General features: G+C 37.4%; 2 protein-coding genes and 2 long non-coding RNA genes across 10 annotated transcripts; 2 read left to right on the plus strand and 2 right to left on the minus strand.

The window, feature by feature from the left end:
• Positions 1–1,897: 1,897 nt before the first annotated feature.
• LOC125489352 lies at positions 1,898–5,547 on the plus strand. Its single transcript, XR_007266915.1, has 2 exons — positions 1,898–2,026; positions 3,854–5,547. It is a non-coding gene; the product is annotated as an uncharacterized LOC125489352 (long non-coding RNA).
• LOC125489350 lies at positions 2,038–12,897 on the minus strand. 7 transcript variants are annotated; one of them, XM_048625041.1, is made up of 7 exons: positions 12,581–12,895; positions 12,258–12,471; positions 11,955–12,167; positions 11,666–11,804; positions 11,512–11,577; positions 11,087–11,277; positions 2,038–2,250 (listed from the first exon to the last, which is right to left on the minus strand). In XM_048625041.1, exons 2-7 carry the CDS (start codon positions 12,465–12,467, stop codon positions 2,083–2,085), a joined length of 987 nt encoding a protein of 328 aa, XP_048480998.1. In that variant the 5' UTR covers positions 12,468–12,471; positions 12,581–12,895; the 3' UTR covers positions 2,038–2,082. The 7 variants fall into 7 exon arrangements, 4 of the variants coding, with proteins under 4 accessions (XP_048480998.1, XP_048480997.1, XP_048480999.1 ...); XM_048625042.1 differs by lacking the exons at positions 2,038–2,250; positions 12,581–12,895 and adding exons at positions 7,209–7,322; positions 7,415–7,454 and having other exon boundaries at positions 12,258–12,555; XR_007266913.1 differs by lacking the exon at positions 2,038–2,250 and adding exons at positions 10,676–10,784; positions 10,872–10,908 and having other exon boundaries at positions 11,512–11,804; positions 12,581–12,897.
• LOC125489351 lies at positions 3,939–5,798 on the minus strand. The gene is made up of 3 exons (XR_007266914.1): positions 4,549–5,798; positions 4,271–4,444; positions 3,939–4,100 (listed from the first exon to the last, which is right to left on the minus strand). It is a non-coding gene; the product is annotated as an uncharacterized LOC125489351 (long non-coding RNA).
• LOC125489349 (putative nuclease HARBI1) lies at positions 8,585–10,940 on the plus strand. Its single transcript, XM_048625039.1, has 6 exons — positions 8,585–8,723; positions 8,816–9,049; positions 9,315–9,511; positions 9,614–9,746; positions 10,126–10,267; positions 10,348–10,940. Exons 2-6 carry the CDS (start codon positions 8,816–8,818, stop codon positions 10,779–10,781), a joined length of 1,140 nt encoding a protein of 379 aa, XP_048480996.1. The 5' UTR covers positions 8,585–8,723; the 3' UTR covers positions 10,782–10,940.
• Positions 12,898–22,489: the final 9,592 nt, after the last annotated feature.

A 22,489-nucleotide genomic window follows, 5' to 3' on the forward strand; every position in this document is an offset into this window, starting at 1 on the left:
TATCACTAATACAAGCTTACTATAAAGGAAAATTACGAATTCGGTAAAGATGGAAACGTATCTCGTAGGGACGGCTGTCCGGCTGAAAAATGGCTTGAAGATGTTGGAGAGATGCGTACATGGTCAATTTCACTGTTAGCAGTAGGTAATGTTTCTGAAAACGATCTAACAATTTCACCCTTTTCTTCGAAAGTTTAAAATCGCATAAACGTCAAAATATGACAGATAAGCGATATCAAAAAGTTCAACAAAAATGACATGAATCGCGTCATTCTCCATTCCGTTCATTCATTTTGCGAACTCAAAACGATCTTACTATGTAGCTTGGGTTTTAGTGCCATGTGAATCGCAATTTGACACCTCGTTCGTAAAAATCTGAAAACGAGATGAAAGCGACGGGGTTTTTTGTGACACGAATCACGCTCCTGATAAATATCAGAGTAACATAGTTTACAAAAAGAGTATTTTATTTATGTATGCTTAGGTCTTTCTCAAGAACAGTAGGTAGTTATGTTGCAGCATGGCAAACTTGCATCAAACTATTTATGCTAGCAAAAATATGTAGGTAAATCGTTAGTTTTTCATCTTTAATCACGGCAGCACAACTGCACAATTGATAGCAATAATGTTAATTCCAGATACGAGTTGACAATAAAGAAGATAGAAGCCACCAATTACTTTTGTTTAACGCCAACTTAGGTTGGGGTGGCGTCATATCTTACTTTTTGTTGTTAGCATTATCCAGCTAGCGTGCGGCTATAACGGCAATCCCCACTAATAAAGACGGATGGCTCACCGCGCTACACCCGCTAAGCCTCACTACCGCAAACTTGTCGACGCTGCTCTTATAATTTATTTCTATTTTTCCAGAATAACATCCCCGGCTAAGCAAGCAGCGCTAAGCCGAGACAAAGTTGCACAATCAGAACAAACATTGTTTATTTCAGCGCCCGAATTTGTCAATGACCACCGGAACGAGCCAAATGCCCGCATTATAATTTATATCACCAGATTGAATGAAGATATCATCGCTTGTTGTATTTTAATGTGAATTTCCCGTAATTGTAATCGCAGTTATTATGTGAAGTGCTCGAACAAATGGGCCCATTAGCTGGGCATATTTTCGCAACGGTAATGCCAGGTGATTCTGCGACGGGGTTGCCAACAATGCAGGAAAAACGGCTACGTAATTACCGCCATTCGACTTGCCGTTTCATTAACATGAACGCCAATCAGAGCTCCGGGATCGATAGCGCAGACGAGGAATCTCGCCTAGATATGTGGTAACGTCAATTACTGAGCTATATCTCCGACGATCCAGGAGCGTGATTCGTGTCACAAAAAACCCCGTCGCTTTCATCTCGTTTTCAGATTTTTACGAACGAGGTGTCAAATTGCGATTCACATGGCACTAAAACCCAAGCTACATAGTAAGATCGTTTTGAGTTCGCAAAATGAATGAACGGAATGGAGAATGACGCGATTCATGTCATTTTTGTTGAACTTTTTGATATCGCTTATCTGTCATATTTTGACGTTTTAGCGATTTTAAACTTCCGAAGAAAAGGGTGAAATTGTTAGATCGTTTTCAGAAAAAATACTTACTGCTAAGAATGAAATTGACCTTGTACGCATCTCTCCAAGATCTTCAAGCCATTTTTCAGCCGGACAGCCGTCCCTACGAGATACGTTTCCATCTTTACCGAATTCGTAATTTTCCTTTATAGTAAGCTTGTATTAGTGATATTTATTTGATTCACGTGGGTTTTGGCCTGAGGCCCTCGCAGAATGAGGAAGAATATTTTAACCGAAAGCATACACATTCCCTCAGTGTGCAAATTGTAAGTTAATGAATTAAACACATTGTAATGCATGTATATTTTATTTATTGATAGAACTAACAAATCCTATGAATCACAAATACTAAAAAATATAGGTAGTAATTAGGTCCCTTTACCACTTAATAAAGCTACAGATAATGGCAATCAAAGATTAGTCTTATTTTTTCTCGTATTCTCTCCTATAGGTTGACTGTTACAAAATGCTTACAAATACAATATTTTGTTAACAATTATTAAACTATTATTGTATATAGGAACTTAGGTAATCAGTAATCACAGGTGCTCCTCTGTTTGAATTGACGCATGAAGAAGAGGAAGAAGAGAGGCGTGAGGCCATTGAAGGCCAGGCGCATGCGTAGGGACGGGATCCTCCCGCGCACCGCCAGTCTTGATTGTTCCTTTCATTAGCCTAGAAAAGACAAAATGAAAAGTTCAGTATGATATTGTTCTAAAAAATTACAGACACTAACAAAACTACACTGTAACTTAAATATTCAACACCAGTTTTCCTAACACATTATTGGGGTAACAATGAAGTTAAATTGTATTCTATTATTTAGCCAAACACTTAGGAATAACCTACCTTTTTCCATTATGAGGAGCCCCTGCTCAAGAAGCCTCTCATTGACTGCAGCCTGTCTGTTCATTGCTTCAGTTAATCAGCTATCATTGTGAGGGCTGAAGCCGTGGGCTGGCCCTCTCACAACGCAGTTGCTCCATCTGCAACTCAAGCACATCCACTGCTGCTTGTGTTCATCTCGTTCAGGATTCTTAAACAATTCAAACAGAAATTGGATAGGTACATCGTAAATTACAATACCTTCTTGACTACAACCGGTAACATTTATATTTTTTAAAAAATAGGTTAATACATTGATACTTACATGTCTCAGTCGTATTTCTCTAAGTTAGTTAAACTTCCTTTCTTCTTATTTTCCAAAAAAACTACGTTGACACGAAAATTAGCAAACAGCTTATGTAGAAAAGAAAACATGGCGGCTGTCAAAAGTGCCACAGGTTATGAATTTCTTCAACGTTGAATTAAAAAGCCGTTTCTTGATACTTGCTATCGACACTAATTCCAACAAAATATATTGTAGGAACAAAATTATTTAAAACAATTAGTGGTAGTATTTATTATTTTTGCATGGCAATTAAAAAAATATAGTTTCATTCATTTCACTCAAGCCATCCAAATACGAACTAGCGATATGAAAACGAGATCAAAGTATGTGTGCTATGAATCGCGTTTTTGAACATTGCGGATTTCATCTCGTAACTCGTTCGTATCGCTTTACAAATATTTCGGTTGAGATGTGAATCGCGCCCCAGGAGCGTGATTCGTGTCACAAAAAACCCCGTCGCTTTCATCTCGTTTTCAGATTTTTACGAACGAGGTGTCAAATTGCGATTCACATGGCACTAAAACCCAAGCTACATAGTAAGATCGTTTTGAGTTCGCAAAATGAATGAACGGAATGGAGAATGACGCGATTCATGTCATTTTTGTTGAACTTTTTGATATCGCTTATCTGTCATATTTTGACGTTTATGCGATTTTAAACTTTCGAAGAAAAGGGTGAAATTGTTAGATCGTTTTCAGAAACAATACCTACTGCTAACAGTGAAATTGACCATGTACGCATCTCTCCAACATCTTCAAGCCATTTTTCAGCCGGACAGCCGTCCCTACGAGATACGTTTCCATCTTTACCGAATTCGTAATTTTCCTTTATAGTAAGCTTGTATTAGTGATATTTATTTGATTGGCGTGGGTTTTAGCCTGAGGCCCTCGCAGAATGAGGAAGAATATTTTTCCCTCAGTGTGCAAATTGTAAGTTAATGAATTAAACACATTGTAATGCATGTCTATTTTATTTATTGATAGTACTAATAAATTCTATGAATTATCACAAATACATATATTAGGTCCCTTTACCACTTAATAAAGCTACAGATAATGGCATTCAAAGATTAAATTGTCTTATTTTTTCTCATATTCTCTCTTATAGGTTGACTGTTACAAAATGCTTTTAGCCTTGTGTATAGTTATTAATACTTATATAATACAATATTTTGTTAACAATTATTAAACTATTATTGTATATAGGAACTTAGGTAATCAGTAATCACAGGTGCTCCTCTGTTTGAATTGACGCATGAAGAAGAGGAAGAAGAGAGGCGTGAGGCCATTGAAGGCCAGGCGCAGGGACGGGATCCTCCCGCGCACCGCCAGTCTTGATTGTTCCTTTCATTAGCCTAGAAAAGACAAAATCAAAAGTTCAGTATGATATTGTTCTAAAAAATTACAGACACTAACAAAACTACACTGTAACATAAATATTCAACATCAGTTTTCCTAACACATTATTGGGGTAGCAATGAAGTTAAATTCTATTCTATTATTTAGCCAAACATTTAGGAATAACCTTTTTCCATATGAGGAGCCCCTGCTCAAGAAGCCTCTCATTGACTGCAGCCTGTCTGTTCATTGCTTCAGCTATTCATTGTGAGGGCTGAAGCCGTGGCCCTCTCATAACGCACTTGCTCCATCTGCGACTCAAGCACATCGGCTGCTGCTTGTGTTCATCTCGTTCATGATTCTAAAACAATTCAAACAGAAATTGGATACATTGTAAATTACAATACCTTCTTGACTACAACCGGTTATATTTCCAAAAAAATAGGTTAATACATTGATACTTACATGTCTCAGTCGTATTTCTCTAAGTTAGTTAAACTTCCTTTCTTCTTATTTTCCAAAAAAACTACGTTGATACGAAAATGAGCAAAGAAAATCAATGTTTTTATGTAGAAAACATGGCGGCTGTCAAAAGTGCCACAGGTTATGAATTTCTTCAACGTTGAATTAAAAAGCCGTTTCTTGATACTTGCTATCGACACTAATTCCAACAAAATATATTGTAGGAACAAAATTATTTAAAACAAATTAGTGGTAGTATTTATAATTTTTGCATGGCAATTAAAAAAATATAGTTTCATTCATTTCACTCAAGCCATCCCAATACGAACTAGCGATATGAAAACGAGATCAAAGTATGTGTGTTATGAATCGCGTTTTTGAACATTGCGGATTTCATCTCGTAACTCGTTCGTATCGCTTTACAAATATTTCGGTTGAGATGTGAATCGCGCCCCAGGAGGGTGATTCGTGTCACAAAAAACAACTTCGTTTTCATCTCGTTTTCAGATTTTTACGAACGAGCTATGAAATTGCGATTCACATGGCACTAAAAACAAGCTACATAGTAAGATCGTTTCGAGATCGCAAAATGAATGAACGGAATGGAGAATGACGCGATTCATGTCAGTTTTGTTGAACTTTTTGATATCGCTTATCTGTCATATTTTGACGTTTTAGCGATTTTAAACTTTCGAAGAAAAGGGTGAAATTGTTAGATCGTTTTCAGAAAATACTGCTAAAAGTGAAATTGACCTTGTACGCATCTCTCCAAGATCTTCAAGCCATTTTTCAGCCGGACAGCCGTCCCTACGAGATACGTTTCCATCTTTACCGAATTCGTAATTTTCCTTTATATTAAGCTTGTATTAGTGATATTTATTTGATTGGTGTGGGTTTTGGCCTGAGGCCCTCGCAGAATGAGGAAGAATATTTTAACCGAAAGCATACACATTCCCTCAGTGTGCAAATTGTAAGTTAATGAATTAAACACATTGTAATGCATGTATATTTTATTTATTGATAGAACTAATAAATTCTATGAATTATCACAAATACTAAAAAATATAGGTAGTAATTAGGTCCCTTTACCACTTAATAAAGCTACAGATAATGTCTCATTATATAGGTTGGCTGGTACAAAATGCTTTAAGCCTTTTGTATAATTATTAATTCTTATATATACAATATTTTGTTAACAATTATTAAACTATTATTGTATATGGGAACTTAGGTAATCAGTAATCACAGGTGCTCCTCTGTTTGAATTGACGCATGAAGAAGAGGAAGAAGAGAAGCGTGAGGCCATTGAAGGCCAGGCGAATGCGCAGGGACGCGTGTTTTGAAACTATACAAGGCCAGAACGCACCCATAGTGTACTAGCACTGTATAGTTTCAAGTGAAAAAAAATAATATTTTACTTGAAAATATACACGATTTATGCGTACTAATCGCGTATACTTTCAAGTTGGGATTTACTGAATCGTCCTTGAAAATATACAATGCTATTACGCACATTGCATGATTGGCGTAGGTACTTGTCGCATATAATTTATACCTACATATTGATTCTGATTTACTTAACTATTTCGGTACATGTACTACATGACTACTTACAATTTACTTGTAATGCCTGTCATACCTATAGAATGTTAATAAATAAAGATGAACAAGCTCTAATTTGATTGATAAATAGATATTTATAGCAGTCATACTTGCAAGTAAGAATACTAATATCTTATTATTTATATGAAAAAGTTACAGTGACGATAGCTCCTGAACGGAAAAGACTACCTTAATGACGCCGTCGGCAATATTAGTATATTTAACAGCGCATCAAAATATTATTATAACCAACTAAATTAAATGTTTTAAAAAATTGGGGTCAATTGGTGTTGACTTTTTGCTACATGGACTTATTCATCCTAACTAATATTATAAATGCGAAAGTAACTGTGTCTGTCTGTCTGTCTGTCTGTCTGTCTGTCTGTCTGTCTGTTACTCTTTCACGCCAAAACTACTGAACGGATTTGAATGAAATTTGGTATACATACGGTCTATACCCTGGGAAAGAACATAGGCTACTTTTTATCCCAGAATTCCCACGGGAAAACTTTTTAAGGCGAAGCGAAGCGCGCGGGAACAGCTATATTACATATTTTTCATCAAATTTTGATTTCAACGTAATTGTCTTTTATGAATTGTTCTACACCGTCTTCTGAGATCATTTTTACAACTGTTCTACAATTTAATTTAAATCAATTTAATTTTTAACTGTACGGTGTAAACAAAAAACACATTACGAAAACAATGCCAAGTGCGGAATTTGATGCAATGTTTAGAAAGCAATAGACTAATTACTATTTCGCATGAAAGAAAGAGAGAGCAACAATTCAAAAGGGCTACCTGGTAACTAATCACGTATAGTTTCAAGTGCTCGTATTGCCGCTTGGCACTTGAAAATATACACGATTAGTACGCAGTGGTAACTGCTGCAGTATATTTTCAAGCCATAATTTTGGCCCAACTTACTTGAAAATATACGCGATTAGTGCGTAATGGCCTTGTATACTTTCAAGTAAATCATGGCACCATTTTAATTTGAAAATATACGCGAGCAGTCCCAACCTCTGCGTTCTGGCCTTGTATAGTTTCAAAACACGCCGCAGGGACGGGACCCTCCCACGCAGCAGCCGCAGCAGCGCCGCGCGGACCGCGCGCTCCACGCCGGTCGCGGAGCCAGAGCTTCACTAGTCGCGCAACTGCGTCGCCGCTAAAATCTGTGGATATTCAATTTATAGTTAAAACTTATACCTACAAAAATATTTTGTACTTATTCCGATATGAATTATGTATACGTATTATACCTTACCTTTACTTTAAGTCTGGTCTTGATTGTTCCTTTCATTAGCCTAGAAAAGACAAAATGAAAAGTTCAGTATATTGTTCTAAAAAATTACAGACAGACACTAACAACACTGTAACATAAATATTCAAGACCAGTTTTCCTAACACATCATTGGGGTAACAATGAAGTTAAATTCTATTCTATTATTTAGCCAAACATTTAGGAATAACCTACCTTTTTCCATATGAGGAACCCCTCCTCAAGAAGCCTCTTATTGACTGCAGCCTGTCTGTTCATTACTTCAGCTAATCAGCTATCATTGTGAGGGCTGAAGCCGTGGCCCTCTCACAACGCAGTTGCTCCTTCTGCTACTCAAGCACATCGGCTGCTGCTTGTGTTTCTAAAACAATTCAAAACAGAAATTGGATACATCGTAAATTACAATACCTTCTTGACTACAACCGGTAACATTTATATTTCAAAAAAAAATAGGTTAATACATTGATACTTACATGTCTCAGTCGTATTTCTCTAAGTAAGTTAAACTTCCTTTCTTCTTATTTTCCAAAAAATTACGTTGACACGAAAATGAGCAAAGAAAATCAATGTTTTTAATAGTTTTTATGGAGAAAACATGGCGGCTGTCAAAAGTGCCACAGGTTATGAATTTCTTCAACGTTGAATTAAAAAGCTGTTTCTTGATACTTGCTATCGACACTAATTCCAACAAAATATATTGTAGGAACAAAATTATTTAAAACAATTAGTGGTAGTATTTATAATTTTTGCATGGCAATTAAAAAAATATAGTTTCATTCATTTCACTCAAGCCATCCAAATACGAACTAGCGATATGAAAACGAGATCAAAGTATGTGTGCTATGAATCGCGTTTTTAAACATTGCGGATTTCATCTCGTAACTCGTTCGTATCGCTTTACAAATATTTCGGTTGAGATGTGAATCGCGCCCCAGGAGGGTGATTCGTGTCACAAAAAACAACTTCGTTTTCATCTCGTTTTCAGATTTTTACGAACGAGCTATGAAATTGCGATTCACATGGCACTAAAAACAAGCTACATAGTAAGATCGTTTCGAGATCGCAAAATGAATGAACGGAATGGAGAATGACGCGATTCATGTCATTTTTGTTGAACTTTTTGATATCGCTTATCTGTCATATTTTGACGTTTATGCGATTTTAAACTTTCGAAGAAAAGGGTGAAATTGTTAGATCGTTTTCAGAAAAAATACTGCAAAAAACTGTGAAATTGACCTTGTTATCTCTCCAAGATCTTCAAGCCATTTTTCAGCCGGACAGCCGTCCCTACGAGGTACGTTTCCATCTTTACCGAATTCGTAATTTTCCCTTATGTATTTGTTATATATTGCGAAATAATTAATGTAACCATTTTATTCATTTAAGATGTGGCGGATTCAAAGAATCCTGCGTCTTCTGGATGCAGCTCACCGGGTGGATGTCGATAATCGCCGCCGTCAGCTGCGCCATATGAGAGAGAGGAATGACCCCTTCGATGTGCCCGATGCGGAGTTTGTCGCCACATACAGGCTTCCGAAGGAGACTGTCCTCTCTCTTATAGAGGAGTTAACTCCCTTTTTAAACCGCCCCGACCCAAGAGATATATCAGTGGCAAGAAAGGTAAATATTTTGTATATAAACTTATAACTTCTTGTGGCATAACGGATAAGGTCCCAAGGTCCAGTCCAATCCTGGCATGTGCCAATGTTTTTTTTCAACTAACATGTGAGGAAATCTGCACATTTAGATGTGTACAGTGAAAAGTCGGTGACTGTCTGACTATCCCCTCTGGGATTATAGTCATGACTATATATATGTTTATGTAATGGATGGATATATGTTTTTGTTATGAAGTAAATAAGCATTAATAACGTTCATGTTTTAGGTCTTAATTGCGCTTGGCTTTTTTGCTGCTGGGTCATACCAGAGAGGAGTCGGGCAAGGTGCTACACACGGTGTGTGCCAGTCCACTGTGTCAAGGGCTATAGCTGAAGTGACGGATGCACTTAACCATCCTCAAATATTAACCAAATATATTGTGTTTCCTAGAACACCAGAAGCTAGGAACACTGTAAAACGAAGGTAAGCATTAAGCATATAATAAATTTTACCGTCTGGGTATGTCCCTACCCTTGTGCTTTAGGCTTATCTGGATATGTTGCTGAAGTGGTTTTTTTATTACAGATTTTTTGAGGTATATAATTTCCCCGGGATTGTGGGCTGCATAGATGGCACTCATGTCTGCATCCTGAGGCCCGCGCAGAATGAGGAAGAATATTTCAACCGAAAACATACACATTCCCTCAATGTGCAAATTGTAAGTTACTAATGAATTAAACACATTGTAATACATGTATTTTTTATTTATTGATAGAATAAATTCTATGAATTATGACTAATACAAAAAAATATAGGTAGTAATTAGGTCCCTTTACCACTTAATAAAGCTACAGATAATGGCAATCAAAGAGTAAAGTCTTATTTTCTCTCCTATAGGTTGACTGGTACAAAATGCTTTTAGCCTTTTGTATAATTATTAATACTTATATAATACAATATTTTGTTAACAATTATTAAACTATGAATGGAAATAGGAACTTAGGTAATCACAGTTAGTAATTATTTTAATTAAGTACTTATATTAAATATAGTCTATAAAAACATAACAATTTAGGAACTATATTGGTTTGTTACAGATATGTGACGCAGATCTTATTATTTTAAGTGTCGATGCCAGCCACGGCGGGGCTACTCACGACTCCGCTGTTTGGAATGGTCACCCTCTGAAAGAATACCTGCAGGGTCTATACGACCAAGGGGAAGCTGTGTGGCTCTTAGGTAACAATAACACAATACAAACATAATCATTCTTATTACAATTAAACTAAAAAATGATGCAACTAAATTGTTTGTTCAAGGTGACTCAGGATATGCTCAGCGGGTGATAATGATGACCCCTATTGTGGATGCCACCCCAGGAACTCGCGAGGCCTTATACACCGACATGCACGTCAAGACACGTAACTGTGTTGAGCGGTGCATCGGTGTATTGAAGGCACGTTGGCGGTGCTTGCTTGCAGCTCGAATGTTGCACTACAAGCCGGAGAAGGCGGCCCGCATAGTCAACGCATGTGTGGTGTTGCACAATGTGGCGCGCAAAACAGGTGCTCCTCTGTTGGAATTGACGCCTGAAGAAGAGGAAGAAGAGAGGCGTGAGGCCATTGAAGGCCAGGCTCATGCGCAGGGCGAGGATCCTCCCGCGCAGCAGCCGCAGCAGCGCCGCGTGGACCGCGCGCTCCACGCCGGGCGCGAAGCCAGAGCTTCACTGGTCGCGCAACTGCGTCGCCGCTAAAATCTGTGGATCAATTTATAGTAAAAACATATACAAAAATATTTTGTTTTTATTCCGATATAAATTATGTTTGTATGTATTATACCTTACCTTTACTTTAAGTGTCTTCATTGCTCCTTTCATTAGCCTAGAAAAGACAAAATAAAAAGTTCAGTATGATATTGGTCTAAAAAATTACAGACAGACACTAACAAAACTACACAGTAACATAAATAGTCAACACCAGTTTTCCTAACACATTATTGGGGTAACAATAAAGTTAAATTCTATTCTATTATTTAGCCAAACATTTAGGAATAACCTACCTTTTTCCATATGAGGAGCCCCTCCTCAAGAAGCCTGCATTGCCTCTCATTCACTGCAGCCTGACGGTTCATGGCTTCAGCTATCATTGTGAGGGCTGAAGCCGTGGCCCTCTCACAGCGCAGTTGTTCTTGTTGCAAGTTGAGTACATCGGCTTTGGCTTCAGCCAATGCACTTCTGGGTGTTGAAATACCTGAAATTATAAAGGAAATAACTATACATATTTAATAGCACTCAGACACAAGAGTTAGCACTTGGATCACTTGACCATCTGTTTCTTTCATTAAAAGACTTATTGGCCTTTAAAAACACACACACACACGCCTTGTCCTAATGGACTCCCTTGTGGGGTAAGCAGATGTGCATTGCTGCTCCCACTTTTCGCCAGTGTTGTGGTTTATATAAATATTGTAAAGTAAATACTCACGCTGCCGTTTCATTTTGATCCTTTTGACAGGTGTAGAGCTTCCATGCTCATCATTATCAGTGGCATCTGAATTAAAAAAAAACATAGTTCTATGTTTAGCCAAAGACTGATGGAGTATAACACTTTCATACATTTAATCAATATACACACTTACATGAAATATTAGGCTCAGGTTTTTCATATAAGCCACTATGACTAGTAGTAGCAGTATTGCCACCACTAGTCACAGTGGCTGTTGTGGCAGGTGGCGGTGGTGGTGGTGGCGGACAGTTTTCGTCTCCAAAGGGAAGCATCTGTAATTTATTATATTATATATTTTTCTAAAAAATACTGGTATTCTTACTTTATTTAACTGTTTCATTGTGTGTTGTGTATAAAATATAGAGTTAAAATCAATAAATAAATAAAATAGAAAGTCTTAGTATAAACAATTAGATACTTACCACACAACAACCTTCATTTAAATTGAGAGGGGGCAGCGGGTCAACCTGTACATTTTTTATGTTTTTCCCAAATTGGGGACCCATTATCCCCACTGCCCGCTCCTCTATTGCAGACAGAGGAGGGCCTAGTGCTCCCCCTCCTCCAGTCCCAGTGTGGGACTTGTTGAGGGACCTCACCCGCGCCTTCAATTTATTCTTATAGTCGCTCCAGTACTACAAAATATACAAATCAAATAAATATGCATACATCTTGTTAACTGATAGCAAAACTAAATATTTTTTTTATAGACATTGTTTTCATACTTTAGACCACCCTTTCGCGGTCTTAATTGACCCCCCGCCTATGCAGTTGAGAGTGATCCCGAGTTCCTCCCATAGCTTTTGGCTTTTGTGCCGGGCTTCCGTTGATCTTAGGAACCCGGCAGCCAGTTCCCGGTGCTCCTCCATAAAAGCAAGCAGAGCCTCCAACTGCGAGTAGGAGACTCTGCTGCTGCTAGTATTCGTCTCGTTCATGATTCTAAAACAATTCAAAACAGAAATTGGATACATCGTAAATTACAATACCTTCTTGACTACAACCGGTAACATTTATATTTAAAAAAATAGGTTAATACATTGATACTTACATGTCTCAGTCGTTTTTCTCTAAATTAATTTCCTTTCTTCTTATTTCCTAGGTACGTTGACTCGAAACCCACAAAGAAAATCAAAGTTTTTATGAATTAAACATGGCGGCTGTCAAAAGTGCCACAGGTTATGAATTTCTTCAACGTTGAATTAAAAAGCCGTTTTTTAATACTTGCTATCGTCACTAATTCCAACAAAATATATTGTAGGAACAAAATTATTTAAAACAATTAGTGGTAGTATTTATTATTTTTGCATGGCAATTAAAAAAATATAGTTTCATTCATTTCACTCAAGCGATCCAAATACGAACTAGCGATATGAAAGCGAGATCAAAGTATATGTGTTATGAATCGCGTTTTTGAACATTGCGGATTTCATCTCGTAACTCGTTCGTATCGCTTTACAAATATTTCGGTTGAGATGTGAATCGCGCCGTTCACACGTCTCACATAATGGCTGGGCATATAGATAGAGACAGGTCGGGGTGTGTATTTTCCGACCGACGTATTTAAAATCTCCATCGTTCTCGAATTTGATAATTTAATAAGCGGTCGGATTACGCCGGCGCGGCGCAGCGCGGCTGCAGCCAGCCACGTGTGGAACGAGGGGAGCAGTAAATTTTCTGCCTCGCCGCTCCGCGAGATGAACAGACTGAGACTGAAGACACTCACCCATGTGGCGTGGTTTACTGCCAGCCAGAATGACTGCTTACATAAAAAGTGCTCATGCATAAAAGCGTGCTCAGTATGGCAGTGCGGCGCCGGCGGTCCACTAACAAGCACAGTGCATGCGTGCACTGTCTAACACGGCGTATTTGCATAGGCCGCGATCCATCTATTCCAATTCCTGGCACATCCGGACGCAGAACGTTTCACCTGCCATAGTTTATTACCTATTCAACGGACTCGCACAAATAAAATTGTATAATGCATAAGCGAATGGCGAGTTTGATTTACGAGGCAGCGGCCAGCGGGGCGAGTCACGCGCTGAATAACTAACAGCCGTGCGTCTGTCCGCCGCCCGCCCCGGCCGCCCCGGGCTATTTAAATGATACTAGATCCCTTTATTCGGTTTGAAAACATATATTATACTCCGTCTTTGTCGTCTTACTTGTAGTAGCACAATAATGGGACTACTAACTTACTATTAATCGCGATTGTGGCAAGGCATCCGCTGCGTAAATAATTATGTAAATGTCTAATTATGTTAAATCATACTAGCTGCCCCGCCACAAGCTTCGCTTAGCCTTAGAATGTTTTCATTTCCTTATCTCGTCCCTAGTTACCTCATGCTTAAATAGCTATAGATACGTATTTAAGTATTTAATTAAAGTATTTACAATGTGTAACAGCATTATAGTTTGGTCGCTTGTAACTAAATTCAAAATGCTTGTCGCATGGTGAACCTTCCACTTGACCCTCGTGTGGTCACACGCAGTCCCCGGGGACTTCGCAACACGGTTTCCCTTTCACGAGAGAATTATTAGAAAACTTCACCAGTTCGGGATTTGGGAAAAAGGCTGGCGGAGCGGTAGATATATACCTCACTACGTACATACACGCGAATACAAACAGATGTTGTCGGAATTAGCTTCGGCAATGCTCTGTAAACACGGCTAAATAAGTAATATCGGGCGAGGTCGATAATACCTGTGAAGTGATTGGGCGTGTTGTGCTCTGAGGAAGGTAATCAGCTAATGGAGCGAGAGCCTCCTCGGAACAGAGATCACAATCTGCGCTCCTCGCCCGCCTCCTTGCACGAACACGCAGTCAGATAACATTCACACGTAGCCATCGACAAACACATCCGTCCTTTGTGATTTAAATATAAATTAGAGGGGATGAATGCGAGCCGTGATTGCATTATTCACCCACCTTCCCGGCAGGGCCGTTTGAATTTCTAAGTGCACATAAAAACGTAAGCAATCAACAGCCAGATGTTTTCGCCGAGCACATAAACGCGAGCAACATAAACTGTGATTAAAGCCCCAGTTCCGATACCTGGTGAATGTATGCAGTAAAGTTTATACAGCGCGCCGGAAACAATAATGTTAGCGGTAACGTGTATGGAAGTATTGAGATGCATGATACCCTCCACAAGCTATTTGGAATTACTCCAATGGCATGTGGAAGAGCGCCCAAATAAGATTTTATTTATGAAAACCAGTGTTGTACGTAGCTATACGCTTTATACGAGTTGAATTAATTCCAAATATGAAACAACCGCCGAGGGAGTATTTTGGTTTGACCGATCGCTCCGGGCTCCGAAAGATATTTTTAATGAAAAGCCTGAAGCTATAATTGTTGTTTATTCTATTGTGTCACGTGGCTTGTGTGCAATTCACCAAGTTATATCAGTAGCAGCAGTTAAAGTTTATTCGCAATTTATTTTCTTTTCGCACGGGGGACTTGGCAATGTTTTGTTATTTTATGGCGTTGTGAACAGTTAGTGTAATCGTTGTTTGATAGGTGCTATTTATTTCGGCGGGCGCTTAAGTAGCGATAAAGCGCATTGATGTAGCGCCCGATGGTCCGTTTAACCGTACATAGTTAGATACATATCCAGGTATTTTATTGCAAAACTACACATAAGTATTATTTGTTTGCAAAATACCAAAATTAATCTGCTAGTTTAAGAAAAAAATATCCTATCAAACAAATACCCAGTGCAAAGTTAGCGTTGTCGTTCTCTATGAAATATAATTGATATTTTTCAGATTTCGGGAACATAATAATTAAGAGTTAAAAGCTTTTTACCATCATCATATTTATAATTTTCCCCAATGGAATAGTGCTCACTATTTTCCATTACATAGAATCATAAATTTTTATTTGATACAAAAATGAATTACTTTGACAAAAAAGATTTTCCATTTTATTAATCCTACTTTTTACTGATACAGCTACAACCGATGATACTGTGTGAGCCTTAACGATTAAAAATGATAATGGGTTTAACAAGCGCCGCGCTACAGAGGCTGCATTGTGCTGACAAGCTACGCTATTGATAAAAATATCATACTGTAGATCCGTTTAAGGCACGTTTTGAACTACTGTTAATTACTATTAATTTAATTGTAAGTTTTAAAGTTATTTAGTAGTTCACCGACTTCGAAAAAAGGAGGATGTTATCAATCCGTTATTGACTGATAATTATCGACTAGCTGACTGAATCCGTAGACTTTAGTGATAAGAGGCGTTAAAGTTAACTTCAAATTATAATTTATCAAGAGGAACATAAAATTTAAAGACTCTAGGAAGGTATTCCAAGTATTTATGACAAAGAAGCTGACGAAAAATTGTGAGCGAAACAAAACATTGTCTCAAACAGGGGAGGAAATACAAAGACGCCGTGAAAAATATTTATGGGTGATTTCGCAATGGAATCCCGGAAGGTCAGGGTATAAGAAAACGGAAAGTTCGAGAAAAATGTGGTGTACCTACATTTTTTAAATCTACATGCTTTTTATAACCGGGTGAATTATGATGTATGTACCTATATCTAGGATGCAAAGCTTAACGATAAAACTACTAAACTAGTTAAAAGACGATTTAACACTCAATTATTTATGCATATTTTACACAATTATTGTACTTACTCATAAGTAATTATTTATGCAATAGTACACCAACTCACCAAGCTTTGTCCAAATAAATTATATGTTTTCAGTTTTCTTAGTTATCTACCTAGACAACGACGCCATAATCTTACAAACTTGATCCCTTTCAACCTTTCAAGAACGAGGAGCGCGAAGATTTTTTACAGCTTTCGAAAACGATCGTAAAAGTTACGTGAAAATTAGCTGTTATCCTATGAGTGCTTTTCGTTTTTTGCCCACCTGGGCCCCGTAAATATGACTAACGCCCATAAAATGCATTAGTAAGGCTCCTTGAATAATGTGGGCGCGGGGTCGGCTATCTCTTCCTGTGTGTAACGTCTCGGGGGCGCGAACCAGGTATCGGTAGTTTGCAAATACGCAGCCTTATTGTTGCGGCCCGGATCCGCGTATCAATGTTTTTTGGAAACTCTATTTATTGTTACGGACAATAATTTTTCCGTATTTTCCAATGATAAGGGTGCGTGTGTCTTTAATAATATTCCTTTCGTTCTTAACATTTGAAATTCTTTATTCTTTATTTAATTAGTGGAAACGTTTGTTTTAAATGACAGCGACTACAGATTTAAATCTATACCTGCTGCCTACTAGAATTTTCATAATTCAAACCCTGGGAAGGGTACTTCCTATCTGTTTTCTAAAATCTCCAAACTTATAAATAGGTGTATGGGTGATGCTAATTAAGTAATGGATCCGCTGGGACAGGTAGGACCCGCGAAGGTTACCCGTTTAATTAATTAATGATATTTCGTCGCCACCCCCAATAACTTTCTGGGGATTCTTGTCTGATCATTAGGTTTGTTTTCTTCTACACAAAATGATTCTGTCTATACCTTGTTTCATAGTGGTAAACTAATGCGTCTTATCGTATTTTTAAATTGATCGCACACACTACTTGTATTTATAATATGAAAATGCGTTCAAAGTAAGATAACTGTAAGTTTATTTTTCTATTGAAATTTCCGGATGTATCCATCTGACCCTCTAGTACGGGTTTTGCTATTTATGAAAACGAAAAAAAGACTTTTTCTCCTGTCATCTGCATACATTATCCGTCAAAAGTTTCATGATAGTTTCCATTAGAGGCGCCACTTAGTATGCAAGAAAACGTAAACTTTTATAGTTTTCGACAAACTATCAAACCTGTACTAGACCGTCTGAATCCAATGATCACAGCCCTCTGAAGTCTGTATGTAAAAAGACTCAAAAGCGCCGTATTTAACTTGTGAATATCGACCGTGATCAGTTTGGAATCAAATTCGTACCATGAATGTGGCGACTTTCACTCACCCTTCCAGATAGTAACTTGCTAATTGAATTGGAAAGATCTTGATGCTTGCTTTATTATTTAGGAACTAAGATTCTTAAAAGTTTGAATTCGTTGATATTTCGGATCACTAACGGGTGCCGGCTATATTGCCGGGAAATTCATATTACTGGATGGAATAGTTGTCAAATGCACAGCAAAACACTATGAAGTTGTCGTTTTATTATAGACTTTTAGAAAGTAGACCTTCTGCTACCAAGTCTTCCAGCTACATACCTAAACTCAATCAAATGTACAGAACAAGAGAAACAGTCCTACCGCTTTCAGATACGTTCTGCTATTCAGGGGGTCTAGTACAGGTTTGATAGTTTGGCTAAAACTACAAAAGTTTACGTTTTCTTGCATACTAAGTGGCGCCTCTTGCGGAAATTATCGTGAAACTTTTGACAGATAATGTATGCAGATGAAAGGAGAAAACGTATACTTTTTAGTTTTCTAAAATAGCAATTCCCGTACTAGAGGCCCAGACTTTACACGCCAGAACCCAAATTTTTTTTTTTATTGCGTCTCGGTTCAGTTGAGAATATTGAAGAAGTTATATTGAGGAAGTGACGACATTGTTATTATGGTCTCGATCCCGGCGAGGAAACAATCGCGCTTCTAGCGCTGTCCTTATTCTGGATTAAATTTAAAATACATTAGCTTTTGCCGCGAGCTTCGCTTCAAATAAAAAAATATCATTTTGGGATAACCGTTATGATAGTTTTTTAAAACCTGCGTGTTAATCCAGACCGTCAGCTTCCTAGATACCAAATTTCATTGAAATTGGTCGAGCCGCTTTCCGTGAAGGAGTAAATAAACATCCATCCATTCGTACTTAAAAATAAGAAACTTGCGTTTGTGATACAGGGAGACCCTAGTTACCTAAAGAGCGCATCCGAACCCAAGTGACACAACTCGTCATTCTAAACAACTTTTGCTTATTTGCGAATTTAGTTTTTGCTAATTCATAGAAACTATGTTGGTTATGTAATTTTTTACTATAGAGAGTATTTTTTTTCACGAATTTCCAAAAGTCTTAGAATAAAAGTGGTTAAGAGTAACGAATTGTGTCATTATGATTCGGAGGTGCACTTTAACTTGGGACATCCTGTATTTTTTTTGAAAAGCTACAAATTTATCGTTTTAATTTAATGAAGGTTTCGTATGTAAACTGCATATAAGAACTAAATCGTTATTAACTTATTCTCCAGAATAGGTTTAGAGATCGGATGGCGAGCAGTAAAATCTCAGTTATGATTTCCATCGACGATTGCCATCCTTCGACATTTTTCGTTCAATTTTACGAATCTACGCCGTCAGACAAAAATTGCGAGGCTGTAAACTGAACAAGCTTGTTTCCAATCATTGGATACAATCTGTGATTCTGCGGAGATTGTCTTCGGGTGATTTTTTGCCGCCTATCTCTATATCTTTCTTGACAGACTTTGATGGTAATGGTGCTTGCAAATAATGAGTTTGGTCTTTTTGACGGTTATTCTTTGAGGGAGGTGTGTTTGCTTGATAAATGACTCGTATTCTTTATATTCACAGTTTCAGTACCTTAAACATTTTTTTGCAAACTTTTCAGGCCTAAACACAATGTCTTGCTATGTAAAAACTTGAAGGAATTTTTCCCAAGCCTTTTAGAAACCATTTGCAGGAAGCAAACATTTTTGGCTTAGATTTTTTTGTCGTTTTTGCTCTAAAAACAAAGCGTAATGACCCGCCCGTACGCGTTTGTTCCAGAACAATCTGTTCGGGTCATTTTTCATGTGAAACAATTGAGGGCGGTGCTCGAGCACAATTAGCGAGTATTTTGTCAAGCATTTGTTGTAATTGAGTAGGCAGCCGAGCGCTCGCGAGCCCACGGAGGCATTTACTCTGAAGAGCAGCCCAAAGTGGACCAGAGTTTTCATAAACAAAGTAACACAGTTCATAGAATGGTAATAGAAAAGGTCTTGCCGTTGGAATTACGGAATAAACAGACTTTAATATATTATTTTAATCCAGGGGATCAGCGATTTTTCCCGAATTTTAGACCCAACCTTTTCAGATTCAGATTCAGATACATTTATTTACTAGAAACATGGTTTTTCCTATGAAAGATTAACAAACATCCCGCCTATCCATTCATACTTACATAGTTTCGCGGTTCTAATAAGTATTAATAAGTCTGATAATTATGGTTAACTGTCTCTGTAGACCACAGTGCCGTTGTAGAAGTCCTGATCATAACCCAGAAGTCCAGGTTCGATCCTCAGATGGGACCATCGATAGGATGGGTGTCGACATTTTCTAAGTGGAACTTTTTCATTGCTCGTAGGTGTACCTACTTCAACACGGAGAATGCGAGGTCCAGTACTGATTATTTGGACGGTAATTACAATCTGTCAGTTATTGTTTACCAAAACTGTTTTGCTGATAATGCTTAATATTTATTATGTTTATTGTTTACTTCTTACATAATTATTATGATTATAGGTATATGAAATTCGCACGAGTAGATACTGAGTGTCCTAATTTAGGGGTTTAGATACAAATAAACACTCACGGGCAATGAAAAGTTTCCACTGAGAAAAACACAAATTTACTCCTAAACGGAAAAAGCTAGCTTAATGACGCCTTCTGCAAGATTGAAGTACATTTAACAGAGCATCAGGATATTACCAACTAAAAACGGTAATTTTTTGTTACAATTTTAAATTAAATCTTTGAAAAAATTTAGGTTGTTCGATGTCTGCATTTTGTGAGTGGAACTTTTTCATTGCCCGGGAGTGTAATTTATAAGTATTGCTCTATTATGTTATTATCACTATACTTATCCCCTATGAGTGAATGGTATTTACGATTCTGACCCAGACGTTGAGGGTCAAAATCTGAATGAGTATTTTATTATGGTTTTCCACCTTGGCCATACTTCAATCTATGAAGGGGGGAAAACTTATGTACTGTGTATACACTTTCCCAGTGTTGCACAGTTAGGTAACTGTTCCCAATTACATCATGCGTTTGCTTGTTCATCTTCACTCAACCATAATCTCTATTCAGTACTTCTCATCAACATAATATTCTAAGGCCCAGTTTCACAATGTCTTGTTAGTGTCTACCTACGTGAGGTAAAATACATGCTGTCACTGTCAAAAAAATAATAACAGAGAGTGACAATATGTATTTTATCTCACAGGTAGCCGCTATCCAGACATTGTGAAACAGGGCCTAATTCTAATTATTAATTTCTGGATAGGTGGCCAACATGAGGCACTTTCCACATAAACGAAGCTAATTATTTACACCAGCCAATACAGCACTTATTACGACTGGCTATAAAGACTCACCTATGATTTCCACAGAGGAATTTTTCGTTTTATTTTATGATGGCGCGTTCTGTCGTGAAGAAATATTGGCTTTGCGGAATGGCTCGTAAAGGCGGGTGCTTCGGCCTTGCCGCGGGTCGCCGACTATGGGGACTTAGGCCGCCGATTTATATTAGGTTATTATTATTGAGTATTATAGGACCCGAGTTTTCGGGGCTTTCGCAGATGTGCAGTTGCACAAAGTCGTTAGGATTTCTATAATTATTACATACATGTGTATTCTAAATTAATAACATTTTTATCCAAGTAAAAAGCAATGATTAAATCTTTGAAATCAATAAAACACAATAATTGAGTATTTAGTGATTATTTAATTCCCTAATTGCATTTTGAGTCCAATAGGTTCAATATCAAGGGTATAACTTAAAGCCAAAAATTCCATCCTACGTCGAAGTACCTTTCGAACAACTTACTCAATAACAGGCAGACTTTACCAACAATAACATTATTCTAACCTCTCCGGTAACAGGTAAAGGTTACTCATAATTAACATTGGACGTGGTAGGCCGTCGGTCGCTGGGCCCACTCATTACTGTAATGTTCCCGTCTGACTTGAGGAATGACCCCAATGACCGGGAAAAATGATCACGTCACTAATGTACCCTCTAATGAGTATCTATCGCGCCGCTTTAGTGTGCCGAATTAGTTGCCCGTGGACCGCCCAACTCATAAAAATTGCAATCTGTTGGTATTTCCATTTAGGTACAAGGAATTATATTTTTGTACTTACTAGTGAAAATGACAACACATTTAAAGGGAAATGTTAGTTACCGGTATTTTTAGAATAAATAGAAAACATAAAACTTTGGTAAAGCTCAAACTATGTCAGAAAATGTTCATATTCGGATAATTCGGATTATAGATTCAAAATTCAAAATTCAAAATTATTTATTATCCAAAATAAAAAATTAACATAAGTGAAACATAAAAGGTACATTTTGCCTTACACTTTAACCAAATATCTTATATTAAAACTTAAAATATTTACTATGGCCCCACACTAAGCAAGCTTGTATCGTGGGTACCGTTTGAAAACATTAACCAGTGTGACATTTTCGCTGAGAATACCTAGTTAGGCAGTATTTGTGTCAGTCAGTCAGTCAGTAAGTACCTAATCTAAACATGCAATACAAAATAATTATAAACAACTAAAATTAACACACACAGCAAGTAGATAAATATTATAAGTAGATATATATATATATATATATATATATATATATATATATATATATATATATATATATATATTAACACGTGGTCTTTAAAACTTCTTCTGTCTGCTCGTAGGACAATTTTAGAAGACACTTGTATGTCTTTATTTTAACCTCGTTACAATTATTATCGCGGAAGTTACATATGTTATTCAGTTTATTATAGACAAAGGGATGCAGAAAGTCGGGAAATTTGTGGGCGAACTCCGTTCTTACTTGTGTACCTGGAGCTTTGTAAGTTCTTTTCCTTGATATTTCTGGATAGTCAGCTGAGTTAAGTATTTTTTATGAACTCTGGGAACAACTTTTAGCAGAAATAATCTTCGGACACTAAGTAGCTCTGCCTCCAGGTACAGTTTGTTAGTGGGGTATCTGTATTTCTTTTTTAACAT

Source organism: Plutella xylostella, chromosome 13, assembly GCF_932276165.1.
Source record: "Plutella xylostella chromosome 13, ilPluXylo3.1, whole genome shotgun sequence".
NCBI lineage: Eukaryota > Metazoa > Arthropoda > Insecta > Lepidoptera > Plutellidae > Plutella > Plutella xylostella.